Here is a 27649-nt window from a genome sequence, read left to right on the forward strand (position 1 = left end):
GTGCTGGGGAGGGGCGGCCTGGGCGGGCAGGCGGGCGGGGCAGCTCCCGGTGGCTCCTGGTGGCTGAGTCCCGGTGCCTCTCCAGGTTGTCCCGCCCAGACCTTCAGGTGTTCCAATGGGAAGTGCCTCTCCAAGAGCCAGCAGTGCGATGGGAAGGACGACTGTGGGGACGGGTCCGACGAGGCCTCCTGCCCCAAAGGTGAGGCCCGCCCCGCCCACCTTCCTGCTGGGGGCCTCGCGCCTGGAGGAGGCAGCCCTGAGCACACCCACGCACAGGATGCCCCGAGTTTAATGAACACAGACCACCTGTGGGTGAAGTGTGATGAGCAAGGGCTCTGGAGGGGGGAGAATTTTCCGGAAGGTGGAGAACCTGTAGCAGGGCTGAGAGGCCAGTGGACGTGGGTGGGGCAGGCCTGGGGGAGGGGGTAAGGTGCAGGGGCCATGAGGCGCCATGGGTGGTTTCTGGCTTCTGGTCAGATGCTGCAGAGGAATTGATCCCCTCCCTGTGTCCTCCTCCTTGAACAGTGAACGTCGTCACTTGTACCAAACACACCTACCGCTGCCTCAACGGGCTCTGCTTGAGCAAGGGCAACCCTGAGTGTGACGGGAAGAAGGACTGTAGCGACGGCTCCGATGAGAAGGACTGCGGTGAGCGAGGCGTCTGAGTACGGTTGTGCAGGTCGTTCACTGTGTGAGGTGCCCACCTGAGGGCGCACCTGGAGGCGCAATCCCGCCAGCCCCTCGCTTAGCAGCTCTGTGCTTGCGTCTCCTGGAGGAAAGGATAGCCCTGCCAGTTGTCATGAAGGCACCACCCCACGGGCTGGCTCTGGTCTTGGAGAAAGGCCCATACAGCCAGTATCTCAGGGCTTCCGTAGCACGGCGAGGTCGTGGCTGCAGTGCATTGCTGGCCCTTGCTGTGTAGACACAGCTGTAGGGGAGTAGCCTGGAGAAGAGCAGCCCAGCTCACCCAAGCCCAAGGCAGGGTCTCACCCTCGCCCGCCCATACTTTAATTTGCAGTCTCTGTGTTTCGGAAGCGTTGGCTGGCCACGGGTTAGATTTGAGCACAGCTGCAGCTATTCTGTGACCTCACAGCAGTGGTTCATTCGTCCCTCTGAGAGCTGTGTCCCTCAGCATTCAAAGATGCTTCTCCCTGCTCCACGCCGCCCCCTCTCCTGTGACGCCCCAAATGACGTCCAGTCAGGCAGATGACACCCAAATCAAAGTGAAGCTGAGCAGCCGGCCTCCGGAGCCCTCGCTGCATTTGTGAGGGAGGGGGAGGTGGGAAGATGCGAGTTTGAATTTGGGAGTGGGGAGAAGGAGGAGCATGGTGGAAGGGAGTCTGTGAAGCTCAAAGATAGTTTTGGGGGTCCCTCATGCCCTGGCCACTCCAGCAGTGCTGTGCACGCCAAAAGCTGGCTTCCCCACACAGGGTCTCCTGGCACCCACTGCATGTCCCCTTGGGGTTTGATGTCCCCACCTTGACTTGCTGTCCTCTGGTTCTCTGCCCCCCTCTGCAGACTGTGGGCTGCGGTCATTCACGAGACAGGCTCGTGTTGTTGGGGGCACAGATGCGGATGAGGGCGAGTGGCCCTGGCAGGTGAGCCTCCACGCGCTGGGCCAGGGCCATGTCTGCGGAGCTTCCCTCATCTCTCCCAACTGGCTGGTCTCCGCCGCGCACTGCTACATCGACGACAGAGGATTCAGGTGGGTCTCTGGGTGGGCAGCAGGGAGCCTCCTTACTGGTCCCTTGCATCTGGGAGTCATGCCAGGGTGGGTTGGCACCAAGGAAGGGCATTGGAGGGGTGAGCACATGTGTTAGTCCATTCTTGAGCTGCTCTAAAGAAATACCTGAGACTGGGTCATTTATAAAGAAAAGAGGTTTATTTGGCTCATGGTTCTGCAGGCTGTAGAGGAAGCGTGGTGCCAGCCTCTGCTTCTGGTGAGGGTCACAGGGAGCTTCCATCCGTGGCAGAAGGTGAAGGGGGAGCAGGCACGTCACATGGCGAAAGCGGGAGCAAGAGAGAGCAGGAGGAGGTCCCAGACTCTTAAGCAGCCAGCCTCGTGTGAACTCAGAACTCACCCATCACCATCGGGAGGGCACCAAAACATTCAGGAGGGATCTGTGACCAAAACACCTCCCATCAGGCCCACCTCCAACACTGGGGATCCCATTTCCACATGAGATTTGGAGGGGACAAGCGTCCAAACCAAATGAACAGATATCCCAGGACGGGGCTTAGTAACAGTAACAATAAAAACTCACTGTATTCGGTGCCCACTGGCAGCCAAGTGCTGTCCCTGTGCCTCTCCTAAGACGCCCAGCAAGTTAGGCAGGTCGATTGTATCGTCATTGTACAGAAAGTAAGGTTCAGAGAAGTAGAGATGTTTGCTCGAAGCGGCACAGCTGTTAAGTGGCAGAGCCAGACTGGAGCACGGGTGTGGTCTCCGGTGAGTCTGCACTGCACGACTCCTCGGATTGGCCAACATGAGCTTTGGATTCATGCTCCAGCTCTGGCTTGCCGGTGACCCTGGGCAGGTTATTCAAACTTCCTAGGCCTTGGGATCTTCACTGATGATGGTGACAGTATCAGTTCCCACCCTTAGAGTTGTGAGAATTAAGTACGATGCTGTACCTGAGTCACTTTGCGCTGTGCCTGGCACATAGTAGGTGCTCAGCATGTCATGGCCTCAGACACACAGGCAGATGAGAGGCCTGGAAGGGTCATGTGGGCATCCCAGGCTGCGCTATTTGTGTCTTAGCTCCCAGCCTCTCTGGGCATCTGGCCATCGGCTGAAGGGAGGAGTTTTAGGGCCTGGCTTGCTCTGAAGAGGCAGGCGCAGGGGTGGGCCTTCCAGGAGAGTCCACCCTCGGGAGAAGCGGATGTGCTTTCTGCTGGCTGCATGATTTTCCGTGGTAGACAGCTCCAGGAGCAGGTGACCCAAACCCTCAGCTGCCCTTTGCAGGGAGGAGAGATGGGCCCACAGCAGGAGGGAGGCCTGCAGCACAGATGGAGCGCGCTCAGACACGTGCACAGGGCTTGGGTGATGGAGACAGACAGCAAGAGCCTGTGGGGAGTGGACCCAGCTCCATGGTCCCCAGCTTCACTGGGTGCTTGACATGTGGCTTTGTCCAACCTGAGACTGTCCCTTGTCTCATTCTGTCATACCCAACCTCACCCAGAGCAGGGATGATTTTTTTTTTTTTTTTTTTGGAGTAATGTGAGCTTAAGAATTTTGTGTGTGTGTCTGTGTGTGTATGTGAGTCAGAGTCTCACTGTGTCACCCAGGCTGAAGTTCAGTGGTGCAAATCATAGCTCGCTGCAGTCTTGAACCCCTGGGCTTGAGCAATCCTCCTGCCTCAGCCTCCCAAGTAGCTGGGACTACAGGCATATGCCACCATGCCCAGCTAGTTTAAAATTTTTGTAGAGACAGAGCCTTGCTAAGTGCTAAGCCTGGCCTCCAGCTCCTAGGCTGAAGTGATCCTCCCATCTTGGCCTCCCAAAGTGCTGGCATTACAGATGTGAGCCACCGTGCCTGGGTCAACCACTGCTCTTTGAGGTTGGCTTCTGTGCCTCTTTGACATGCCCCATTCTTTCCTTTTTTGAGCCACGTCCTTGCTTTCTGGCACTACGAGGTACAATAGGCTCATCTTGTGTTTCCCCAGCCCAGCCCTAGGACCAGCCATTTCTCCAAGGAGGCCTTTACTGGGGATGGTATTTAGAGACCAAGTTCCAGTTGCTTAGTGTGTTCATTGTCATCACGGTGTCATGTCCAGGCCCCGTCAGCAGGTGGAGCTAGGAAATGGCTGGGTGCATACTAAGAACACCGCTGCTGTCCTGTACTGCTTTCTCCTTTCCTTTGCTTCATTGCTTCCTTTCTCATTTCCTTCTCCTTCATCCTGTATTGATCATCAGTCATGCTTCTGCCAATGTGTAGTGCAATTAATATTCCACACCCGTGGTTATTACTGACACTAGAGAGACCAACGTGAATAGGACTTGGTCCCTGCAGATTGTGTGCCACAGACTTGTGAGGGTAGGACATGACACACTCGTGCAGTAAGTGCTGTGCCAGGGCTGTGTCCAGGCTCCCTTGGGCCCAGCATGTGGAGTTTAGAATTTTAAACCTATATGCCTGAGGGACTGGGGAGGGCGACTGTTGGGAACACTCAACATGGGTGTCTGAACTGAGGTTGAAGGTGAGGGTGTTTGTCAGCTGGACCAGGTGGCTCAGACCTTCCAGACAAAGGGAATGTCGTATGCAGAGGCAGGGAGGTGTGAGGTGTGCAGAGGCCTGGTATCAAGGGACCCTGAGCACAGGGCTAAGTCGTCATGCATTCATCGGGCACTGCCGGGAGGCGGCATCACGTTGCGGTTAACTGCACAGGCTGCCTAGGTTCCAGCTGTGGTCTACAACGTATTAGCTGTATGATCTTTGGCAAGTTGCCCTCTCTGTGCGAGTCCTCATCTTAAAAAGGGTGACCCTACCTTGCAGGGCTGTTTCAGGGATAAAACAACTTACTGTGTCAACATCGAGAAGAGTGTTTGGGACATCAGAAGTTCTACCTGAGCACTCGCGATTCCCAACTGCACTCCAGCCACTGGGGTCACCATGGGGGATAGCAGTGGCTGCATCTTCACAACCAGTCTCTCAGCTACTGGTAGATGTGCATGCCTTAAACATTAGAGGCTGAGTCTGCTGATATAATCAAATACTGTCAGACTTGCCCATTGGCTGAGTTTGCAGAGAGGGCTTCATGAAAGCGGGGTCTTGAGCTGAGCTTGCCGGGTGAACAGGGAGGGCTTGGAGGAGGGAGGTGGAAACCTGCAGGCACAGGGCAAAGAGCTGGATGGGGGTGTCCATGCTGGGTATTGGGATCATGAGGAATTGAGCCAGAGGGACGAGGATGGCTCTCCCCTCTCCCCAATCCCATGATAGCCTTTCAGCTACATCCTTGTCTCCTGGGCATTCCTGAAACATTTCTACTCTCTTCTATTTGCACTGCCACCATCTTGCTCGTCCCAGCTCACTGTAGCCTGGGCAGCTGCAGCACCTCTCTCCATCCACTTCCTTTCCTCTCAGGACTGTCTGCACCACTCGAGCCCGGAGTGATCTTCCCAAAATCTGGTCACCCCAGTCTGTTGCGCAACGCCCGCCACGGCTTGCAGTAACTCCTTCATGACCGACATGGCCATGTTATCTGGCCCCTGCCCGTCCATCCTGCCTCAGTCTCCAGTGCGGTCCTCACGCCTTCCCCATGCTCAGTGTGAGGGCTTCCTGAACATGCTTTGCTCTCTTTTTTTTTTTTTGAGAGTGAATTTCACTTTTGTTGCGCAAGCTGGAGTGCAATGGTGCGATCTCCTCTCACTGCAACCTCTGCCTCCCTGGTTCAAGCGATTCTCCTGCCTCACCCTCCTGAGTAGCTGGGATTACAGGCATGCACCACCACGCTTGGCTAATTTTTTGTACTTTTAGTAGAAACGGGGTTTCACCATGTTAGCCAAGCTAGTCTTGAAATCCTGACCGCAGGTGATCTGCCTGCCTTGGCCTCCCAAAGTGCTGGGATTACAGGTGTGAGCCACTGTGCCCGGCTACCTTTGTTCTCCTTAAACTTGTGGCATTCTCCACTGCTTCAGGCCATAGCTGGCCAGGCCTATGTGATGGCTTGGTTCATAACTCACTTCATTTCCGGACTCCCAGCCCATCCTCTTCCACAGCTTTCTACCCAGTCCTCTGTGGAACCCTTCGTGTCATGTTGTAATCAGTGGTTTTCATCTCTCTCCCTGTGTACATGGTGAACCTGAAGACTGGGTCATAGATTACATCACAGATGCCCAGGGATTGTTGAGTGAATGAGTTGATGCAGGGGTGAGTATGTGGCTGGATGTGAGCAGGCTGGGAAGCCATCAGAAAGGTCAGGTCAATTAACGGTGAACGCAGAAGGCCTGGGTGGGTCCCAAGGCCTCACCTCGCAGCTCTTGGGAATCCTTTGAGGCTGTGGAATGGGACAAAAAGGATCTCACAAAAGCAGCTTTTGGGAAGTCATTTTCTGGTGGCAACAGATTACAGTGAAGCGAGATCGGGTATAGCCCAGGTTGGAAAACTGAGCTTCGGCCTAGGCCTGCGATTCTGTAGGGAGTTGGCTGTAAAAAAAGGCCAGAATGGGGCCGGGCACAGTGGCTTATGCCTATAATCCCAGCACTTTGGGAAGCCAAGGCGGGCGGATCACCTGAGGTCAGGAGTTCGAGACTAGCCTGACCAACATGGTGAAACCCCATTTCTACTCAAAATACAAAAATTAGCCAGGCATGGTGGCAGGTGCCTGTAGTCCCAGCTACTTGGGGGTAGTTGAGGCGGGAGAATCACTTGAGCCTGGGAGGTGGAGGTTGCAGTGAGCCAAGATCATGCCACTACACTCCAGCCTGGACAACAGAGTAAGACTCCATCTCAAAAAAAAAGAAAGGAAGGCCAGAAGGGGATGGACGCCGGGGCAGCGAGAGTGGACCAGGGCTCAGGCAGGCATGGGGAGAGATGTGGAGGCAGAGGCTCGGTTTAGTGCTCCAGGGTCGGGGAGGTGCCCTGGCTGGGTGGTTCAGTAACCTTTTGACTTTCCTGAGAGGTGAGGGAAAATGAAGCGGGTGTTCATGCCTTTCTCTTGTCACATACATTTTCTATTTTAGATATGTATTTTTCCAATGCTTTATTTTGAAATTTTTCAAACCTACAAAAATGTTGTAAATACAATGAATGAAAAAAAGGACTAGTACAGTGAACACTTTTTTTTTTTTTTTTTGAGACAGAGTCTCGCTCTATCCCCAGGCTGGAGTGCAGTGGGGGTGATCCTAGCTCACTGCAACCTCCATCTCCTGGGTTCAAGCAATTTTCCTGCCTCAGTCTCCGGAGTAGCCGGGACTACAGGTGTGTGCCACCACACCTGGCTAATTGTTTGTATTTTTGGTGGAGACAGGGTTTCACCATGCTGGCCACGCTGGTCTCGAACTTCTGACCTCATGATTCCCCTGCCTCGGCCTCCCAAAGTGCTGGGATTACAGGTGTGAGCCACCGCACCTGGCCATACAGGCAACACTCTTATACCTCTGATCTACATTCAGTGATTGAGTTAATCACATTTGCTTTCTCTCTGTTTGCACCCGAGTGTATTTTTCTGAGCCATTTCCCAGTTGGGGGCAGCCATTGTGAGGCTTCCCACCAGGTGCCTCGGCCTGTGTCTCCAAGAACGAGGACGCTGTCCCACACTGAGAAATGGCGGCATTGCTTTGTGCTGGGAGCTGATGTACGCATCGTAAATGTCCTCCAATCATGCCCGTCGTGTTCTTCTTTAGAAGTTTTTTTTGTTTGTTTGTTTGAGACATACTTTATCGCCCAGTCTGGAGTGCAGTGGTGCAATCCAAGCTCACTGCAACCGCCGCCTCCCGGGTTCAGGTGATTCTCCTGCCTCAGCCTCCTGAGTAACTGGGATTACAGGCACCTGCCACCACGCCCGGCTAATTTTTGTATTTTTAGTAGAGATGGGGTTTCACCATGTTGGCCAGGCTGGTCTCGAACTCCTGGCCTTGTGCTCCTCTCACTTGGAGCTCCCAAAGTGCTGGGATTACAGGCGTGAGCCACCGCGCCCGGCCTTCTTCAGAGCTTTTTTAAAAAAGTTCTAGGATGCAGTCAAGGGTCATGCCTTGTATTTAGTCATTAGGTTTCTTTAATCTCATTTTAATCAATAACAGTTTCTCTATGCCTTTTATTTTTTGTTTTTTTATGGCATTGACATTGTTGAAAAGTTCGGGCCAGTTATCTTACAGGATGCCTCGCAATTTGGGTTTTCCCGACTCTGTTTTCGTGGCTGGGTTAGGAAGCAGTGCATGGGTGGTGCTGTACACTTCTCAGGGAGAGCATGATCCCCCGTGACAGCGGCTGATTGGGAGAGGAGCCTGAGCACCTGGCTCGGGGAGCCCAGCAGATTTTGCCATCATAAAGGGCCTTCCACCTTGGCTGTGAATACACCATCACAGGTGATTCTTTGAATCAGCGTGTCTCGTTCTCCAGCCGTATTTTACCTAGCGTCTCAGTGTCCGTTGGTAATTCTCACATTTGTTGATTATTACTGTGGTAGGTGAGAATGTGGTTCCTTATTGTACTGTTTCTTCAGCATTTAGGAGCTGATCACTTTTTCTTTCTCTCCCTCCCTCTCTCTCTTTCTCTCTCTCCCTCCCTCCCTCCCTCTCTCTCTCTCTCCCTCCCTCCCTCCTTCCCTCCCTCCCTCCCTCCCTTCCTTCCTTCCTTCCTCCCTCCCTTCCTCCCTTCCTCCCTTCCTCCCTTCTTTCCTTTTTCTTTTCTTTTTTGAGGTGGAGTCTCACTTTGCTGCCCAGGCTGGAGTTCAGTGGTGCCGTCTCGGCTCACTGCAACCTCCACCTCCTGGGTTCAAACGATTCTCCTGCCTCAGCCTCCTGAGTAGCTGGGATTACAGGCGGCCACCATCATGCCCAGCTAATTTTTGTGTTTTTAGTAGAAGCGGGGTTTCACCATGCTGGCCAGGCTGGTCTTGAACTCCTGATCTCAGGTAATCCACCCGCTTCGGCCTCCCAAAGTGCTGGGATTACAGGAGTAAGCCACCACACCTGGCCAGAGGCTGCTTTTTCTCTGTAAATAATAGCTTTCCTTTGTCCCTTTATAAACTCTTTTGAAATTACTTTTTAGACTCAGGGTGGACCGATGGATTATCCCACCCATTTTTATTATTCCGCCTGTGTAGTAGTGTCACCCTGTCACCATTTATTTCAGGGTTCTTATTGTCCTCATTTTAACCAGCTTTGTCAGACGGACCACATTGGTGTTTGAGTGCTTGATTGCTTCCTGCAGAAACAAAATGTTCTAGGTTTGCTTTATGCTTTCCATTAAGACCCAGATCTGAAATCAGCCATTTTTCCAAGGAGCCCTTGTTCCTTTCAATAGAGAAGGATATTTAGACACTAAGTTCTGGGTGCTGCTAGAGACAGCACTGGTTTTAGACCAGTTTTTAAGAATTGTGAGCCAGTGGGCATGGTGGCTTATGCCTGTAATTCCAGCACTTTGGGAGGCTGAGGCGGGCTGGTTGTTTGAGGTCAGGAGTACGAGACCAGCTTGGCCAACATGGCGAAACCCTGTTTCCATTAAAAATACAAAAATTAGCCAGGCGTGGCTGCGCATCCTGTAGTCCCAGCTACTCGGGAGGCTGAGGCCAGAAAATCGTTTGAACCTGGGAGGTGCAGGTTACAGTGAACTGAGATCACGCCTCTGCACTCCAGCCTGGGTGACAGAGTGAGACTCCATCTCACAAAATAATAATAAAATAAAGTAAAAATAATGAGCCTTTCCTGATACCTCTGATCCCATTCCACATCTGTGCCTCCCTTTCCCCACACTAGGGTGAGCGCCCGCTCTGCAGTGCACATGGAACAGCTTCAGAATCGCTAAACCTATTCCATAGCCAACAAGAAACTTAGTAGATACAACACAACATATTTTTCAATTCATTTTGGTCTTAGGTTATATACCACTACATTAAAAATTTATTTGGGCGGGGCATGGTGGCTCACACCTGTAATCCCAGCACTTTGGGAGGCCAAGGGGGGGGCAGATCACGAGGTCAGGAGTTCGAGACCAGCCTGACCAACATGGTGAAACCCCGTCTCTACTAAAAATCTAAAAATTAGCCAGACGTGGTGTGTACCTGTAATCCCAGATACTCAGGAGGCTGAGGCAGGAGAACCACTTGAATCTGGGAGGAAGAGGTTGCAGTGAGCTGAGACTGCGCCACTGCACTCCAGCCTGGGCGACTGAGCAAGACTGTCTCAACAATAACAACAACAACAACAACAACAAGAAAAAAGAAAAGAAAAATCATTTGGGTTGATTTTTCTGTTATTCCTCCTGTGAAAGATCAGGTTCATAAGATACCTAATTTTTGGTCATCAGATTAAAAATGTATTCAAGGAGGGGGGTAGAGAGTTTAAGAGCAGTTTCTTACTGCAGCGGGAGGCACTTAGTAGTTTCTAGCTTAGGGTCAAGACCAAGTAAGAGCTGGCACCGTCATCTTCTCTCAGCAGCTGCTGTGCCTCGTCCATGTGGAGTCCTCTGGGAAGGCGCAGGGCTGCGGGGCCCTGTGCACAGACCCGAGTGACCGCGCGGTCTCACAGCGGCTCCCCCTTCCAGGTACTCGGACCCCACGCAGTGGACGGCCTTCCTGGGCTTGCACGACCAGAGCCAGCGCAGCGCCCCCGAGGTGCAGGAGCGCCGGCTGAAGCGCATCATCTCCCACCCCTCCTTCAACGACTTCACCTTCGACTACGACATCGCGCTGCTGGAGCTGGAGAAACCGGTGGAGTACAGCTCCGTGGTGCGGCCCATCTGCCTGCCGGATGCCTCGCATGTCTTCCCTGCCGGCAAGGCCATCTGGGTCACAGGCTGGGGACACACCCAGTATGGAGGTGAGCTTCGGGCTGACCCAGGGCTCCACAGAGGGCCTGGGGCCTTCCTCCAAGGCTGTGTTTCCTCTGCGTGTCCAGCCGTGGGGCGAGGGGCCGCCCAGTCTCCCTCTGCCTGGCAGAATGAGGCTGTCCAGGGCGGAATGGAGGCCTTTAGTAAAAGGGGCATGGGATTTGCAGCCCGGGCTCAGGACTGAAGGCTGGCTTTGCCCCTAACTACCTGAGTAACCCTGAGCGAGTTGCTTAAACTCTGACCCTGTTTGTTCATCCGCATAATGAAGATAGCAACACCTTAAGCCCAGTGGTGCTTAAGGCACGTGAGGGGTGGGTATGAAGGGAAGCAGGCCATTAGTTGGCAAAGGCTAGATTGAAAAAATCCACTCTATAGCATATGCTGAACATTTGTAGACTTTGGAAAGAAAACGAACAGGACATACAGCTCCAGTGCCCTCACAGAACCCCGGGGGCATTTGCCGCACCTTCCCTCTCTGCTGCTTGTTTCCTCACCCCTGCTTGTGGCGGCGTCTGTTCCCTCTCAATTCGCCTGGCAGATCTCAGCACGCCCCTGCTTTCTCTAGGTGGCTGCTAATGCCAGAGCCCACTGAGTAGACGCGGATTACCCGTTTGTCAGCCCGGGGCATCTGGGCTGTTCCAGAGTTTTGCGAGTCAAATGACCCGTGGGGAGCGCCTCGAATGACGCTGCCCCCGAAGCAGCCCGGCTCCCAGCCCTGTCCTGCCCTCTCCCCAGGCACCGGCGCGCTGATCCTGCAGAAGGGTGAGATCCGTGTCATCAACCAGACCACCTGCGAGAGCCTCCTGCCGCAGCAGATCACGCCACGCATGATGTGCGTGGGCTTCCTCAGCGGCGGCGTGGACTCCTGCCAGGTGCGCCCCGGGGCAGGAGGGTGGCAGGTAGGCCCCGGGAGAGGCGGGACTGGGGACTCACGGCAGGGCTTGTCTCCGTCCAGGGTGACTCTGGGGGACCCCTGTCTAGCGTGGAGGCAGATGGGCGAATCTTCCAGGCCGGTGTGGTGAGCTGGGGAGACGGCTGCGCTCAGAGGAACAAGCCGGGCGTGTACACGAGGCTCCCTCTGTTTCGGGACTGGATCAAAGAGAAAACTGGGGTATAGGGGTAGGGGCCACCCAAATGTGTACGCCTGCGGGGTCCCCCACCGTCCACCCCAGTGTGCGCGCCTGCAGGCTGGAGACTGGACTGCTGACTGCACCAGCGCCCCAGAACATAGACTGTGAACTGCATCTCCAGGGCTCCAGATCTGCCTAGAAAAGCTCTCCGCTTCCTCAGCCTCCGAAGTGGAGCTGGGAGGTGGAAGGGGAGGACAGTGGTGGTTCTACTGGGGGCAAAAGTTTGAAGACACAGCTTCCCCCAGCAGCCCCAAGCTGGGCCGAGGCCCGTTTCTGCACAGCTGGCTCCCCTGTCTCTAAGGAGCAGCGGGAACAGAGCCTCCGGGCCTCCTCAGTGAAGGTGGGGGGCTGCCGGATCTGGGCTGTGGGGCCCTTGGGCCGTGCTCTTCAGGAAGCCCAGGCTCAGAGGACCCTGGAAAACTGACGGGTCTGAGATTGGAATTGTTTTACCAGCTCCCAGGGTGGACTTCAGTGTGTGTATTTGTGTAAATGAGTAAAACATTTTATTTCTTTTTAAGTTTCTTTTCCTACTGGAGTCGCGCCCTCCTTTCTTCTTCCTACTGGAGTTGCAAGAAACGGGACGTCCATTCCCCTCAGCACAGACCGGAGTCAGGCTGGGTGGGGACCACAGTGCAGGTGCTTTCTCCAGGCCAGCAAAGGGCTGGTTTTGCTCTGACCTGTGGCTTCCGAGACCAGGGGCCTGGTGCCCTGGTAGGAGGGACACGCGAGTTGGTGAGGTGGGGAGACGAATGTGTGGGGATGGTGGAGAGGGGGTACACTGGTGCCCAGGCCCCTGTCCAACCTAGGAGAGGGAGGAGCTTTGTCAGAGGAGGATGGGCGGAAGTGTGGCTTCGTGTTTGGTGGAGAGGTGGTCATGTGAGCGCACACACAGGGACAGATGTGAGGCAGTGCATGAACACCTGGCTGTCTGTCCAGTGAAGGCTAAGCAGATGGGTCCCAAGGCCTTGGAGGAAGGGTACTGCCTGGCTCAAGGGCACCCACACCTCCTATGCCATCCCCCTTGATTTTTTTTTTTTTTTTTTTTTGAGTCAGGGTCTTGCTTTGTCACTCAGGCTGGAATGCAGCGACATGATCACAGTTCATTGCAGCCTCAGTCTCCTGGGCTCAAGCTCTCCTCCTGCCTCAACCTCCCGAGTAGCTGAGACTAGAGGTGCCCACCACCACATCTAGCTAAGTTTTGTATTCTTTTTGTAGAGACAGGGTCTCACTATGTTTCCCAGGCTGGTCTCGAACTCCTGGGCTCATCATCTTCCTGCGTTGGGCACGTGCTGAGCCACCACCCCCAGCCTCCCTCGATTTTTACTTAATTTAAAATATTCCCTCTCTCCTTGCTTGGTGGCCTGAAGGGACAATGTCTAAATCTGGGGCAGGGTTAGGGAGCTTTTGGGGGAACATTTGACGGCTTCTGGTATGATGATGGACCGCAGGAGCTTTGGGCAGGGAAGAGGACCCGGGGAGAGAAATGACATGGCCAGTGTCCGGAGGGCAGAGGGTAGCCTTGGCTCACCACTATGTCCCCAGCTCAGGCCTGTCCTAGAACATTGCTGATGTGTGTGTGTTCAATGATTTTTTTTTTTTTTGCCTGCCATGAGTTATGGAAACAAAAGGGAGGAAATATAGTCTGATTGGAGCAATGCTGCAAGGCTTCTCGGGGGAGGTGGGGTTTGCAGTGCCTCTTTCTCCCTTTTTTTTTTCTTTTTTTTTTGGAGGTGGAGTTTCGCTCTTGTTGCCCAGGCTGGAGTGCAATGGCTCAATCTTGGCTCACCGCAACCTCCGCCTTCTGGGTTCAAACTGTTCTCGTGTCTCAGCCTCCCGAGTAGCTGGGGTTACAGGCATGCACCACCATGCCCAGCTAATTTTGTATTTTTAGTAGAGACGGGGTTTCTCCATTTTGGTCAGGCTGGTCTTGAACTCCTGACCTCAGGTGATCCGCCCGTGTTCCCCTCCCAAAGTGCTGGGATTACAGGCGTGAGCCACTGCGCCCGGCCTGCAGTGCCTCTTTCATTTTAGCCTGTTTTACCCTTTTGAGGGAGGGAGTGTTGCCTGGAACCTGTTCGAGAATATCTGTCGCATTTTCCTCCCCAGGGAGGGAAGGAACATCTGTTCTCACCAAGGCATGGGAAGTAGAGTGAAGACGACACTGAAGGACTCCTGTGTGTGCTGTAAATGTCATTCCTTTTCTGCTCTGACGTGCTCATTCCCTCCTGATAACGTCAGACAGAAGTGCCCAGTGCAGGCGCTGAGGGAATGGTCTGTGTTAAATGTAGAGGTTCCACAGGGCCTGTGGGTGGTCTGGTTCCTAAGTGTGCATGAGCCTCGGCAGCTGGGGCTTGGCCCAGGTGTAGACGTGGTCACCCATGCAGTGGGATTCAGGGAGGCGAGCCCAGCCCGTGCCATGCCACCACCCTCGGCTCCACTGTGGCTTGACAGTCTCCTGGACTGCTCTCTCCCCCAGGTCAGAGTCCCAACCGGGGAGCAGGGTGAACACGGATGGCCAGCCTTCAGGGCCATCCCACCCTTTCCAGGACTCTGTGCGGGAGGTCTGAGTGGGACAAGGCGTGTCGTTTCGTTTCCTGGGACTCATAGGTGCAGAGTCTCATGCTTCATCCAGACCTCCTGAACAGAAACTGGGGGGCCCACTGGATGGGGCCAGTGGCCTGTGTGCTAAGAAGCGTTCCCGTGAGGTTGGAGAGCACCGTTTTAGCAGCAGGTCATGCCATTCCAAGTGCCACGGAGCAGCAGCATCACCAAGTGCTCCAGCAGATGCCCAGAGCCGCGGTTTAAAGGACGTCCTTGGTCCTCGGGGGATGCTGGAAGCCTGCCTGAATGTAGAGAAGCATTTGATCCCTGGAAAATCAATCAAGTGTCAATGCCTTTAAAAAGATTATGGGACCAAATCCTGTGTTACTTCTGGCTGGAGATCAGAAGATCAGGCTGAGACTCCCTGACTCTCCAGAGGCCAGACACATCACTCAGGCCCTGTGCTGACAGCTCTCACGAAGACAGAAGTCTCTGGTCCAAGAGCCTGAGCTGACGGGGTGGGAATGCCAGCAGGCTGTAGTTACTCCTTGCTGAGCATGGCAGTCCAGCCCTGCAGAGGCTGGGAGAGGCCAGAGGCCTGCACAGGTCTGTGCTGACCAGCCTTTCCTTCACCCAGGCGAAGGCCACAGCTGAGGTCTGAAGTGTTAGAGGAGGAGGTGGGAGGGCCAGGCCAAGGGCCCCCCGTGCACAGGTCCCCTGCACAGCAGGCTGGCCTCACAGGGGAAGAGCGCAGGGCTGCTGCTGTGCCTCCACAAGCTCAATGCAGCCCCGCAGAGGCGTTGCCCTCCTGACCAGCTGTTTTCGTTGCTGAGATCTCAAGATGATCCAACTCTCTGATCCCCCTAAACTACCTTGTATCGCCATTGTTTTAGCTACGAATCATAACCATGTAAATTTAATGAAAGTTTAACCCGAGTCCTGCTTATTGCAGCCATGGCGAGTCCCACTCAGACCTAGAGTCTGCAGGAATCACAGTGAAATCTGGATTAGGAAGGACTTTATGGAAAAGGTAAGGTTTAAAATCCTGGACCCAGTTTGGAGGTCTCCAGAGACCTAGAGCTACGGACCCCAGGGGCTGAGAGGCTGTTGTTTAGGCCGGCGGCCGCACGGTGGCGATGTTGCGCTGTTCCAGGGCGTGGGCGCTCACGGGTGGGGCGGGGTGGCTGGGGCCGTCTGTTGTGTTCTTGCGGCTGCCTTCTGCCGCTTCCCAGTCACCTTTCAGGTAGTGAAATCGGTGCCTGGCTCAGGGTGAGCATCGAAGAGGTCCCCAGCCTGAAGCCTTTCCTGGCCAGCCCTTCAGACCCTTTAGTGTCCCCCCCCACCTCCAGTCTATAGCCAGGACCTGCTGGCTCTGGCACTGGGGACTGGAGGAGGACAAATCCTCAGGGCAGGCTCTGAAAATGGCTTTGGAGACTGAGGAGGACAGAGTGGTGACCTGTGGGCCGAGATGGGTACCATCTCTAAGTGGAACTTTATCCCATGAGACACAACCGGCCGGCCCCAGAGACAACTGTGCAGGGCCATTTAAAAACCACACATGTGGGCATGTCTGTCCATACACATGTACACAGGTATTCTGGGGGCAGAGGGGTGTGTGCGTGCGTGTGTGTGTTGGGGATTGTGCAGTCCTGGAATAGACAGAATGTGCCACAAGAACATGACCTGGCTGTAACACCAGATGCCCTCTCCCTCCCCAGGAGCACCTGAGGGGCCTACAGACCCCAAGTCAGGTGCCTGTGACCAAACATTGCTTTTCACTTTTCATCAGTTTTCCAGGTTTGAGGCGTATGTGTGTGCATGTATGTGTGTATGTGGGTGTGGGTGTGTGTGCACGTGTGCATGCATATATGTGCGTGCTTGTATGTGTGGTGTGCGTGTGCATGCATATATGTGCGTGCTTGTGTGTATGTGTGTGTGTGCATGCATATATGTGCGTGCTTGTATGTGTGTGCGTGCATTATGTGCGTGCTTGTGTGTGTGTGGTGTGCATGTGCATGCATATATGTGCGTGCTTGTATGTGTGGTGTGTGCTGTGTGTGTGCATGTATTGCCCACCTGCAACTGCACGTTGGGGGTGTGTGTGTGCATAATGTGCATGTGTGTGGTGTGTGTGCGTGCATGTGTGTATTTGTGTGTGTTGCCCACCTGCAACCACAGGTGAGGAAAATTGGATCTTCAGCCAGTGATTCTCAAATACTTGCATTTCTTGGAGCAGTGAGCTGAAAGGAGAAACACGGTCCCCAGTGCTCTAAGGGCTTTCTGAGTCTAAGGGCTTTCTGAGTCCTATTTCATTTCAACCTCACAGCAGCCCCGTGGTCTTTCCCACTTCACAGATAGAACACCAAGGCACCAAAAATCTGAACAACCTGCCCAAAGGCCCCACACTCAGAACTATGGTATTGGATATCAGTGATCTGTCTCCAGAGCCAGCACTGTGCTCTCTCATGTCCACATATATCATACATACATGCATCTCTCCACCAGATGCCTGCAGCACTGTGCTCTCTCATGTCCACATATATCATACATACATGCATCTCTCCACCAGATGCCTGCAGCACTGTGCTCTCTCATGTCCACATATATCATACATACATGCATCTCTCCACCAGATGCCTACAGCACTGTGCTCTCTCATGTCCATATATATCATACATACATACATCTCTCCACCAGATGCCTGCAGCACTGTGCTCTCTCATGTCCACATATATCATACATACATGCATCTCTCCACCAGATGCCTGCAGCACTGTGCTCTCTCATGTCCACATATATCATACATACATGCATCTCTCCACCAGATGCCTGCAGCACTGTGCTCTCTCATGTCCACATATATCATACATACATGCATCTCTCCACCAGATGCCTACAGCACTGTGCTCTCTCATGTCCATATATATCATACATACATACATCTCTCCACCAGATGCCTGCAGCACTGTGCTCTCTCATGTCCACATATATCATACATACATGCATCTCTCCACCAGATGCCTGCAGCACTGTGCTCTCTCATGTCCACATATATCATACATACATGCATCTCTCCACCAGATGCCTGCAGCACTGTGCTCTCTCATGTCCACATATATCATACATACATGCATCTATCCACCAGATGCCTGCAGCACTGTGCTCTCTCATGTCCATATATATCATACATACATGCATCTCTCCACCAGATGCCTGCAGCACTGTGCTCTCTCATGTCCACATATATCATACATACATGCATCTCTCCACCAGATGCCTGCAGCACTGTGCTCTCTCATGTCCATATATATCATACATACATGCATCTATCCACCAGATGCCTGCAGCACTGTGCTCTCTCATGTCCATATATATCATACATACATACATCTATCCACCAGATGCCTGCCAGCACTGTGCTCTCTCATGTCCACATATATCATACATACATGCATCTCTCCACCAGATGCCTGCAGCACTGTGCTCTCTCATGTCCATATATATCATACATACATGCATCTATCCACCAGATGCCTGCAGCACTGTGCTCTCTCATGTCCATATATATCATACATACATACATCTATCCACCAGATGCCTGCCAGCACTGTGCTCTCTCATGTCCACATATATCATACATACATACATCTATCCACCATATGCCTGCCAGCACTGTGCTCCATCACACACATCCACACCGTGCACTATGTATCAGTCACATATTGTCACCAGCATTTCATAAAGAAAGGAGATTTTAACATGCTAACTGCAGGTAGCTCATACTCTTGGTATAAAAGACAGTCTTGTATTGCCAGGCGTGGTGGCTCATGCCTGTAATACCAGCACTCTGGGAGGCCGAGGCGGGTTTGGACTGTTTGAGTCCAGACGTTGAGACCAGGCCTGGGCAACATAGACATTTTTACCTGTCTGGTAAAAATGCACAAAATGAGCCAGGCACGGTGGCGGGCGCCTGTGATCCCAGTCACCTGGGAGAATCACCAGAGCCCAGGAGGTTGAGGCTGCAGGGAGCTGAGATTGTGCCACTGCTGCACTCCAGCCTGGGCAAACAGTGAGACCTTGTCTCAAAAAAGAAGAAAAAGTATTTTAAATGCTTTAATTTTTGTGCAAACACTCAAAACTGTCTCAGCAGCAAATATGTGTGGATCAGCATTTGGGAATGGTCCTCCAATGAGTCCTCTTTCTTTTGGGGACTCTGACAAACCTTCCAGAGCCCTCCAGGCTGTGAGATGTTCCTGCCAGAAGGCGCACTGCCCGGGCCAGGGGTTTGCTCTAGGCCGGGCATGCACTTGTCTTCCATCTGCACTGACATCCTCGACGGCATGGCTTCTTGGGTTCCTGGCGTCCACTCAGCCGGACGGAAGACGATTTTCATGGGCCACGATGCCACCTCAGTTTTCTCAGTGAGGATGGCTGATGGGGACGCGAAAGGGAGCAGAGTGTTGGTTGAAGGAAGTGAGGACAACAGCTATCTCAGGCCAGGCCACCGGGCTGTTCCTCAGGGTGACAATCAGGAAGGGAGCTTGGAAAGGCCCCAAACGCCACTAAGAATGATGAGACCAAACCCCAAAGAAGGAATGGGAGTATTTCTCCCCTGGCTTCATATCTTGGGACTGCCTGGAAGACAGTTCAAGCTGCTGTCCCATGAGATGACCAGCACAGCGTTGACAATGGGGGAAGACGTCAGGGTGGGCATCCCTTTAGGGGTGTGGGGGCACAGGTGCAACCCACAGCCAGGAGGTGCCAGCACAGGGGCTAGCTGGTCTACTCCAGGGCTTGGCTGGCCACAAGGAGAAGCCTTCCCATGGAGGCCGTTCCCTGCCCCGCAAGCTGATGCGTATATGACACTAATTGCTTCTGTGACCTGATATGCCTGCAGCGAGGACACTGTATTTTGATAAAGAGATCCTCTTAGGATTTCAGTGGGTTTGACTATCCTCTTTCTATTTTTCTCCTTTTCTCCTCCAGAGGAATGTCTCCTCCCAAGTTCCACCGTCCTGCGCCTACAACTTGGAGACCATGTGTTCATTCTACCCTTTCCACTCACTCCCATTGTTTCCTAAAAAGACACTGTCCAGAGCTGGTTGCGGGCATGGGTGGGACTCGGCTCCACTGTCTGTTTATTCCATAGTCTCAGCACCTTCCAGCGGGAGGGATGTGTGTGTTTTCCGGGGATGGGAACTTAGCTCTCCCTTGCCCTTGGCTTGGCTGCGGGCTCCCTCCCCCACACGCTGCTTTTACCTTGGAGGTTATCACTGTTTCCCCTGCCCACACCCCTGGATCAAGAATAACCCGGCCTCTGCGCCAGACCCTCTGGAACTTCATATGGTCTCGTTTAACTCAATAGGGAAAGAGCTCAACAGGGAAATTCTTCCATCCTCAGCCCGTGTGCTTTTTCCACAGAGCTCTGAGGACACAGTGTGAGGGAGGGGGTCGAGGAACCAGGCCCACCCAGGAAGGGTGGAGATCTCGGTCTCCACCAGAAGGACATTCGGAGAATAGCTCCCAGAATACACCGAGTATCTGACACCTCTTTGCAGCTCATAATCCGATTCCCATCCAAATCTCAATGAAGACAAATAGGACACAAGAAACGTATAGGTATAAACTAGGAAAAAAATGAAATCGGTTTGAAACATGTGACTCTGGTGCAAAAGAATGGTGCAAAACCAGCTTATTTGAATGAGCCAAGGGAAAGGATAAGAGAAGAAGCCACTCATTAATTCAACAAATCAGCCATCTGTGACTGGGGAAAGGGCACCCGGTGTAGGCTGGGGGGCATCAGGCCCCCAGGTGAGGCAGACACTTGGGAAACAAGGTCCTGGGCATGTCTGGGTGGGGAGACAGGTCACATTCCTGGCAGGGTCAGGTCATGGGGTCTGGCTGAGCAGCCTGTGCCGCCTACAGGAAAGTTGCCTCTGCCTGGGGCCTTCTGGGGTGTGTGTGAGGACCTCTGTGACCCTTCAAGGCTCAGTGGAGTTCTTGCTTCCCGGGAAAGCAGCTGCCTAAGGGATATCCTTTCAGAACTGGAACCTCAGGGTTGGAAAGAACCTGAAATTCAAGGTGACCTACGCCAAATGCCCACGAGGCATTTTAATCCTGTCCAGCCTGGGACCTCACTGTGCCTCCACCCTGTCTTTGTGCCCCTGACCTTGCCAAGTGGGATGCTAAGCAACCTCTTCCTGTCCCCTGTGCCGGGCCCTGGAACAGTGACTGCTCCAATCTGTATGCCAAAGAAGTGTCAGGGACTCTGGTGGCGTGGATGCATCCTCTCACTTCACCGTCATCACAGTCCTCAGGAGTGGGTTCCGTCATTCCCAGTTACAGGAGAGGACGCTGTGGCCGTGCGGCTGGACAGCCTCCTGCTCAGGGTTCCTCAGTAGGGAAGAGAAGGGTGCACTGGGGCCGCTGCACAGCCAGTGCATGCTCCACCTGGGGCTTTAGGCGCTGGAGCCAGGACCTCTCTCGCCAGGTCATAAGCTCACGGGCTTAGGCACACGTGGAAATTTCGCTAGCAGGACTCCAAACTGGCTCCATCAGCACTTCAAAATCTTCCCCAGGCCCTTTCTTTCCTTGGCCACCCCCAGCAGCCCTGGGCATTTCCCTCTCTTAAGGGGTCAAACCATCAGCTTCCTCTTACTCCTTCGCCTGGGGCAGTGTGGACTGGAGGGAGAACATGTTTCCTTGAGGTCTTGGCTGTGGGCACTAGAACGACATGTTCTGTCCTCTGATTCAGGAGGATCAGCCTGTGACCCTCGTCTTCCTCCCTGAGCAGTTCAGCTCTGCTGAAGGCTGTTTGGCCTTGAGGGAAGCTTAAGCAAAGGGAACAGCCGCCAGGGGTGATGGGCGGCTTTGGACAGGAGCCTCGAGGGGGAAGGGCTGGACAGAGACTCTGCAGGGCCGGCCCCTGTGCCCGGATTTTCCAGTCCCAAAGAAGACCTACAGACTGAACCTGTGTGGGGGGACATAAATACTTCTACATCATCAGTAACAAGGATTTTCACTGGGACCTGAGGACATGTAGCAAGACCCAGACTGAAAATATAATTCCATTTTGCTCTAATTCAAAGACTTCTGAAAAACGAATGAGTGGTTAACAGCTTGAACTATTTTGTTGGGTATTTTAAACAAAAGGCATTTAATTTTTTTTTCTTTTTTGAGATGGAGTCTTGCTCTGTTGCCCAGGCTGGCGTGCAATGAAGTGATCTTGGCTCACTGCAAGCCCTGCCTCCCCAGTTCAAGTGATTCTCTCACCTCAGCCTCTCAAGTAGCTTGGATTACAGGCGCCTGTCACCATGCCTGGCTAATTTTTGTATTTTTATTAGAGATGGGTTTTCACCATGTTGGCCAGGCTGGTCTCAAACTCCTGACCTCAGGTGATCCACCCGCCTTGGCCTCCCAAAGTGCTGGGATTACAGGGGTGAGCCACCGAGCCCAGCCCGATTTAGTTTTTAAAAGAATATTTTGTAAGTTTGGGTTGAGTAAAGAAAGATGATTTGGGCCTGGTTGAGTGTCTGCCCTGGGACTCACTGCGGTGAGGGCAGCAGGGCACGCACACTGTGTTCCAGCGGGCCAGCAGGGCAGGATGGAGACCTCCCTCCACAGGCCCCTGCCCGCACGGTTTATGGTGCGTCTTGGTGAAGCACAGACGTGGAACACCTGTGCTCCTATGAGTAGAAACATCGGGCCTGGAGGCCTCAGATTTGGACACCGCTGTGAAGGTGGCATTCCAGGCGCTGGCCGGGTTGCCTTCCTGTGCTCTGACCCTCACCCCGGGTGTTCTGGGCATACAGTGGGGAACTCACTGTGTCTTGGAGAGGCTGGTAGACAAAGTCCCACAAGCGTTTCCTGAGCACTTGACCAGAACAGTCCATCTCTGCACACACGGAGCAGGCCCCACTTCCGTGACCTGGAGAGTGGTAAGGGCTGGATCACACAGGGGTCCCTGGCACATTCCCAGGCCGGAGCAGGTTGATGGGAGGCCAAGGGAGTTTGGGAACATGGTCACTACTATGGGGAACCAAGTCCTGTCTTCGCTGTCTTCTCATGGGTGTGGAGATGCTCCTCAGATCACCTCTGCTAGAGCTTGGATTTCTTCTTAATGTACCTGGAAGCCGTCACATCTCTAACGCTCTTCTCCACGGTTCAATGCTAACCAGCTATGTTCACATGAAGGCCTAGGGAAGCAGAGGAAGACGTGGGGTGGGGGTTGCTAAAGTCCTGCAGAGCTGGCACGTACCACTCCCGGTACCGGGGCACCAAGGGGCACCCCCCAGCAGTGAAGGGCTGGACTTCTCTGTGCACTGCTCATAATCGGTGCTCCTTCATTCCTGAAAATGCCCGAGGGAGGAAGTATATTGAGGCTCATATCGTACTTGGGGTGTTTAACTGTAACCTGATTACCAGACCTGCGTTCCTGTGGACCCATTTCCAGTAGCTTCACACTTTTTTTTGAGACGGAGCCTCACTCTGTTGCCCAGGCTGGAGTGCAGTGGCGCAATCACGGCTCACTGCAAGCTCCGCCTCCCAGGTTCACGCCATTCTCCTGCCTCAGCCTCCTGAGTAGCTGGGACCACAGGCGCCTGCCCCCAGGCCCAGCTAATTTTTTGTGTTTTTAGTAGATACGGGGTTTCACCATGTTAGCCAGGATGGTCTCGATCTCCTGACCTCGTGATCCACCCGCCTTGGCCTCCCAAAGTGCTGGGATTACAGGCGTGAGCCACCGCACCCGGCCAGTAGCTTCACACTGCTGTCTCCCCATGTGCTCATCTAAAGGGTACTCACTGGTGTCTGTTTGCCAGGCCTTGTTCTAGGAGCCAGGAGTACAGCTGGGATCCTTCAAATAACGCCTGGAGGGCAGTGAGGCACAGGGAGGGGAAGCGACGCGCATGCCAGGCTCCTGCTTTGCATCCCCACGCACCGAGAGCCCTCCTGCCTGCACGTCTACCACAGGGGGAAGGAGGGAACCTTCCAGAGGCAGAGGGTATGGCTGAATGGTTTGTAAACATTTTATCAGCACTCAGCCACTGAAGGAAGAGTTTTTGGCTCTGGAAAGGTAAGCACGTTTCTTACCACACGTTCCTGTCACTCTGGATCCACATGACCTGGGACCTGCCATGGCCACCCAGATGCTTTTCATCCTTCTTAAGATGAGCGAGCCTCCTCTGTTATGGACACTGGCTATTCTTGGAACGGTACTGTGGACAACTTCTGGAAAGCAAGCATTGAGCCTTAGTGTCTCACTGCGCACAGGTTACAGAGTTGCTCACTTCCCGCACCTACAGGTGGCCTCTTGAGATGCCATGTGGGGAGAACCAGGGACAAGGCCCACACTCCAAGGTTCTGGAGCTTGGGCACTGCATGCTGTGTGGGTGGCAGCTGGTTCTCCTGGAGACTGGGGGCTGCTGGGCAGAGCCGAGCTGCTCGGTGGTTTCCCTGCTCTTGGCTCTGCTCATCCCTCTGCCCCACTCCCTGCCTACGCTTTCCGCTGGAAGAGGAACTGGAAAGTCCACTGATGCACAGGACAGCTGGGGCAAACCAATGACTGTGCCTGGAAGGGTCCAGGCGGAGAGACAATCAGCAAATTGGGGAAATTCCTTCCACACCTGATGCCTGTCAACAGAGGCCAGTCAGGGGCTGGCTGCCACGGCAGGCTCCACGCGGAGCACAGCCATTTCTCTGTGTGGAAGGGCTCTTGTTCCTATGTGCCTCACGGGTGGAGGCACAAGGTCCTATCGTCCAACCCCATCAGGGTCTGGGAGAAGTTCTGGGAGTTGGCACTTGGGCGGGCATGACTGGTGGTTACAGAGCATTCCGATGACATGGGGAAGGACTAGGGGTCCAAAGGTTCTCTCTTACTAAACCAGGGAGGCCTCTCCTTCAGTTTTCCCTGCTCTCCATTGAGATAAGTTATATACATGTCTATGCGTCTGTGTAGATATATGTGCATGTACTTATAAAGCACAACGTAAAGTTACAACTAACTCTTCCTCCAAAGCTCATCTGTGCCAGTCTTTCTCTTGAGACAAGGAAATCCCTGCCATGTCTGACAGCCTGTATCTATGTAGTGGCCTGGAATGCTCACAGGTAAGCGGCCGGGGTGGGGGGCAGGTTGCACTGGCATATATTGGGTACCAGTGGATGAATCAGTGCCCTGAACTGCACAATGCCCGTTTAGATCTCATCCCCTTCCCAGGCCTTCTCCAGGGCAGTTAAACATTCTTATGAAAGCCATTTCGTATCTATTGAAAGAACATAGCGCATACCTGTGAAGTGCATCTGCACGCGTAGGCATTCTGCATCCTACATGCAGCGGTAGCTGTGTAGTCAGCCAGACCCTCTCTGGGAAAGATGTGTCTGGGGATCTGACAGGTAGAGGTCTTTTAAGTGGCATTTTAAATTCCCACAGATACCAACAATTTGGATATGGAGAATGAGCTCTTTTAAAAATTAAAATTTACAAGCGATGCAAACACCTGCTTCTAGCTCAGAGCCACAGGGTCCTTGGCTTGTGTTGGAGAAACAGGCTTCCTTTGACTTTGTCCAGGAAAAGCCATCTTTTTTTGAGCCAGAGTTTCGCTCTTGTTGCCCAGGCTGGAGTGCAGTGGCGCGATCTCAGATCACTGGAACCTCCGTCTCCCGGGTTCATGCGATTCTCCTGCCTCAGCCTCCCCACTAGGTGGGATTACAGGTGCCCGCCACCACGCCTATTTTTTGTACTTTTAGTAGAGTTGGGGTTTCACCATGTTGGCCAGGCTGGTCTCAAACTCCTGACCTCAGGTGATCTACGCACCTCAGCCTCCCAAAGTGCTGGGATTAGCGGGGCAGGTGCCGCGGGGGGGGGGGGGGGGGCAGGGGGCAGCATGGGGAGGGGGAAATCTCTCCTTTAGCCTAATTCTGAAGCCCAACTCTTGAACTTGGCCTAATTCTTGCTCCATTTTCTTGGGCAGTTCCCTGTCAAAAAACCAACAACAAAAAAGGGCGTTTGCCTAAGCATTTAAGGAGGCCACATACTTGGTGTTGCTACAGCTTAGAATACAGCAGCTATTCTCTACTGTGCAGAGGTGACACCTGGACTGGAGATCAGGCCCACCTCTCTCCACTCTCCCCAACTACCGTGTCTCTTTCGGCCCCGATGTCACGAACACAACACGCCTTCCTCTCCAGCCCCGCTCCCAGCCCCGCTCCCATCCCCTTCTTCTGGGTTCTTACCCGCAGTTCTGTTGTAACTCAGGGGTCTCAGTTAAGTCCATATGCATCCCTTTAATCTGCTTTTCATCTTTCTAGAGACGACTCTGATGCTTCTGTGCTCGAAAATGTGAGATGATTCTTGATTTCCTACCAAATATAGCTGGAGCTCTGAAGACCTCCTCTGACCTGGTGCCAGCTAGTCTGGTTGATAAGGTTTTTCTTCCACTCTTCCCCTTCAGGGATCCTGCAGGGCTCAGCAAGCTACACTCCTGTTCCCTCAACCTCTGAGGCTGCATAGTCCTTCCTGGAGTCATCTCCTTCTCCGTCACTTGTCTGTACAAATCCCACATCTCTTCCCAAGGAAGACCCAGCTCAAGTGGTGCCTCTGCCATGCTACCTTCCCTCACCCCTGCAGCCAGGTCTCCCTCTTCTTCAAATTTCCAAAGTATACGTTTCGGTGTTTCTCTCACGGCAAAGTTATTTCTATCAGTTGTATTTCTGTAATTCTTTACTTCTGCTTACTTCCATAAGCTCCTTAAGGGCAGAGATGTCATTCATTCAAACAACCTTGGGCCCGGGGACCCCCTGGTACAAGAAACAGACAGGGTCACTGTCCTAGTGGAACTTAATGTAATGGGGGTTAGTCCAGCTGTTGTTAGTCAGTAACCATAGTAACAGAAGCGCAGGACGTTATGTGAACATAATACAAAGTCTCTGGGAAAGGTTCCTTAAGAAGTGATCCTTAACATGAACTTAATGGATGAGGAAACCACGTGAAGGGGAGAAAAACGGCAGATGCCAGTGTCCTAAAGAACAGTTTGGGGAAATTCTAGCCAGGCTGATAGCCGTTGTTCTGAAGGATTAAAGTTAGTATTAATTCATAACTCATACAGCCTTCTATTTCAGACCCTCATTTAAAAACGAGTGAGACTCTGAGACATTTGCCGAAGTGAGAGTTGAGTATAATCATCTGGCGGCCTAATGAAAACAATTCTAGGTATTCTGTCCTAAAGTTCCTGGGTAAATACCTCTAAGCACTGTCGTACATGGGGATTATGACCACTTCTTGGCAACATCTAATCATTCATTTGATAGTTTTTGAGTTCTCTGTACCAGGTACTACAGAGGACATACACATAGAAGGCATATTCCCTGACATCAAGGATGTCATCAGGTGAGGGAGACACACGACTGTGATGCCCGTCTTGTAATAACAGACAAGGTTTCTGAAGTAGTCACAATATACTAGGCATGGTTTTAAGCATTTTACATATAACTCACTTGATTCTCACAACTACTCTGAGGTAGATTTTGCAAGGCTGTGTGGCTGAGAAGTGGTTTGGTAAAGCCAAACAAAATCTGCTATGGGAATCTACAGGAGTGAGTCAACCTCAAACTGGAGGTAGGTAGAAGGGGAGTGTGAGGACTGAGGGGCGGGTTCCGCGGAAGCGGGGGCTGGGAGGCTTTAGGCAGGGCAGTGGCCTGAGTAGAAAGATGACTCCAGTAGCAACGCCAAGGATGGACTGGAAGGAAGCCCAGCTGAAGGGAGGGAATGGCACCAAGGCGGCTGGTGCTGCTATTAGGCCAGAAACAACACAGGCTCGAATTCAGCTAGTAGCAGCAGGGATGAATAATGGAAAATGTTATCAACAGGGGTGGGAAGGATAACCCTTGTGGAGGTATTAAATAGATAAGACCACATGAGAAAACATCAACCAGTGCACATCTTTAGAAAATGGTCATAAGCAATTCTCACACCGTAACAAAAAGTTACAATGGCTCTCCTTTAAGATAACTGAGATACAAACAGCCACCTGGAGAATTCCCATGTCCCTGCAGCATTATCCTCCCTCAAAGGTTTCACAAAGTGCCAATGCACAAAAGAACCCCAATTCCTGTTCTTCCAGGAACAGGGAGAACAGAGTCTGGGAGAGAGCGGAGTCCACAGAGACTCCAGCCCTGTTCACGGCCTGATTCCTCAGTGGATCTTTCCCCTGTAATGGGCAGGAAGGGCACCATTTACGTGGACCACACATCTGTTAGTACTTTTCCTGTTTATCTTACTGGGTATCTGAAGATCACATAGCTAAAAAGTGCTAGCATTTTATAAACTGTAAAACAAAATGAAAAGGATTGTTAGGCTGGGTGTGGTGGCTCACGCCTGTAGTCCCAGCACTTTGGGAGGCCGAGGTGAGTGGATCACGAGGTCAGGAGACAGAGACCATCCTGGCTAACACGGTGAAACACTATCTCCACTAAAAATACAAAAACTTAGTCAGGT

General features: G+C 53.0%; 2 protein-coding genes across 5 annotated transcripts in view; one reads left to right on the plus strand and one right to left on the minus strand.

The window, feature by feature from the left end:
- Positions 1 to 12136, plus strand: part of ST14 (ST14 transmembrane serine protease matriptase) — a 52381-nt gene extending 40245 nt beyond the window's left edge. For both annotated transcript variants that reach the window (XM_005580180.5, XM_005580181.5), the window contains exons 14-19: positions 86 to 199; positions 526 to 648; positions 1519 to 1705; positions 10205 to 10479; positions 11225 to 11361; positions 11445 to 12136. In XM_005580180.5, coding sequence (XP_005580237.3) covers positions 86 to 199; positions 526 to 648; positions 1519 to 1705; positions 10205 to 10479; positions 11225 to 11361; positions 11445 to 11606 — 998 coding nt within the window. In that variant the 3' untranslated portion in view covers positions 11607 to 12136. The remainder of the gene's footprint in view (positions 1 to 85; positions 200 to 525; positions 649 to 1518; positions 1706 to 10204; positions 10480 to 11224; positions 11362 to 11444) is intronic.
- A 6271-nt stretch (positions 12137 to 18407) lies between these two features.
- Positions 18408 to 27649, minus strand: part of ZBTB44 (zinc finger and BTB domain containing 44) — an 85721-nt gene continuing 76479 nt past the window's right edge. Inside the window, exons 6-8 of one of the 3 annotated variants that reach the window (XM_045369950.3) lie at positions 23251 to 23388; positions 21984 to 22087; positions 18408 to 18591 (exon numbers count right to left, since the gene is read on the minus strand). In XM_045369950.3, the coding sequence (XP_045225885.1) occupies positions 18550 to 18591; positions 21984 to 22087; positions 23251 to 23388 (284 nt within the window). In that variant the 3' untranslated portion in view covers positions 18408 to 18549. Of the gene's footprint in view, positions 18592 to 19837; positions 22356 to 23250; positions 23389 to 27649 lie in introns of those variants that run through there. The other 2 variants (XM_045369949.3, XM_045369951.3) reach the window with 2 other exon arrangements.

Source organism: Macaca fascicularis, chromosome 14 (genome assembly GCF_037993035.2).
Source record: "Macaca fascicularis isolate 582-1 chromosome 14, T2T-MFA8v1.1".
Classification (NCBI taxonomy): domain Eukaryota; kingdom Metazoa; phylum Chordata; class Mammalia; order Primates; family Cercopithecidae; genus Macaca; species Macaca fascicularis.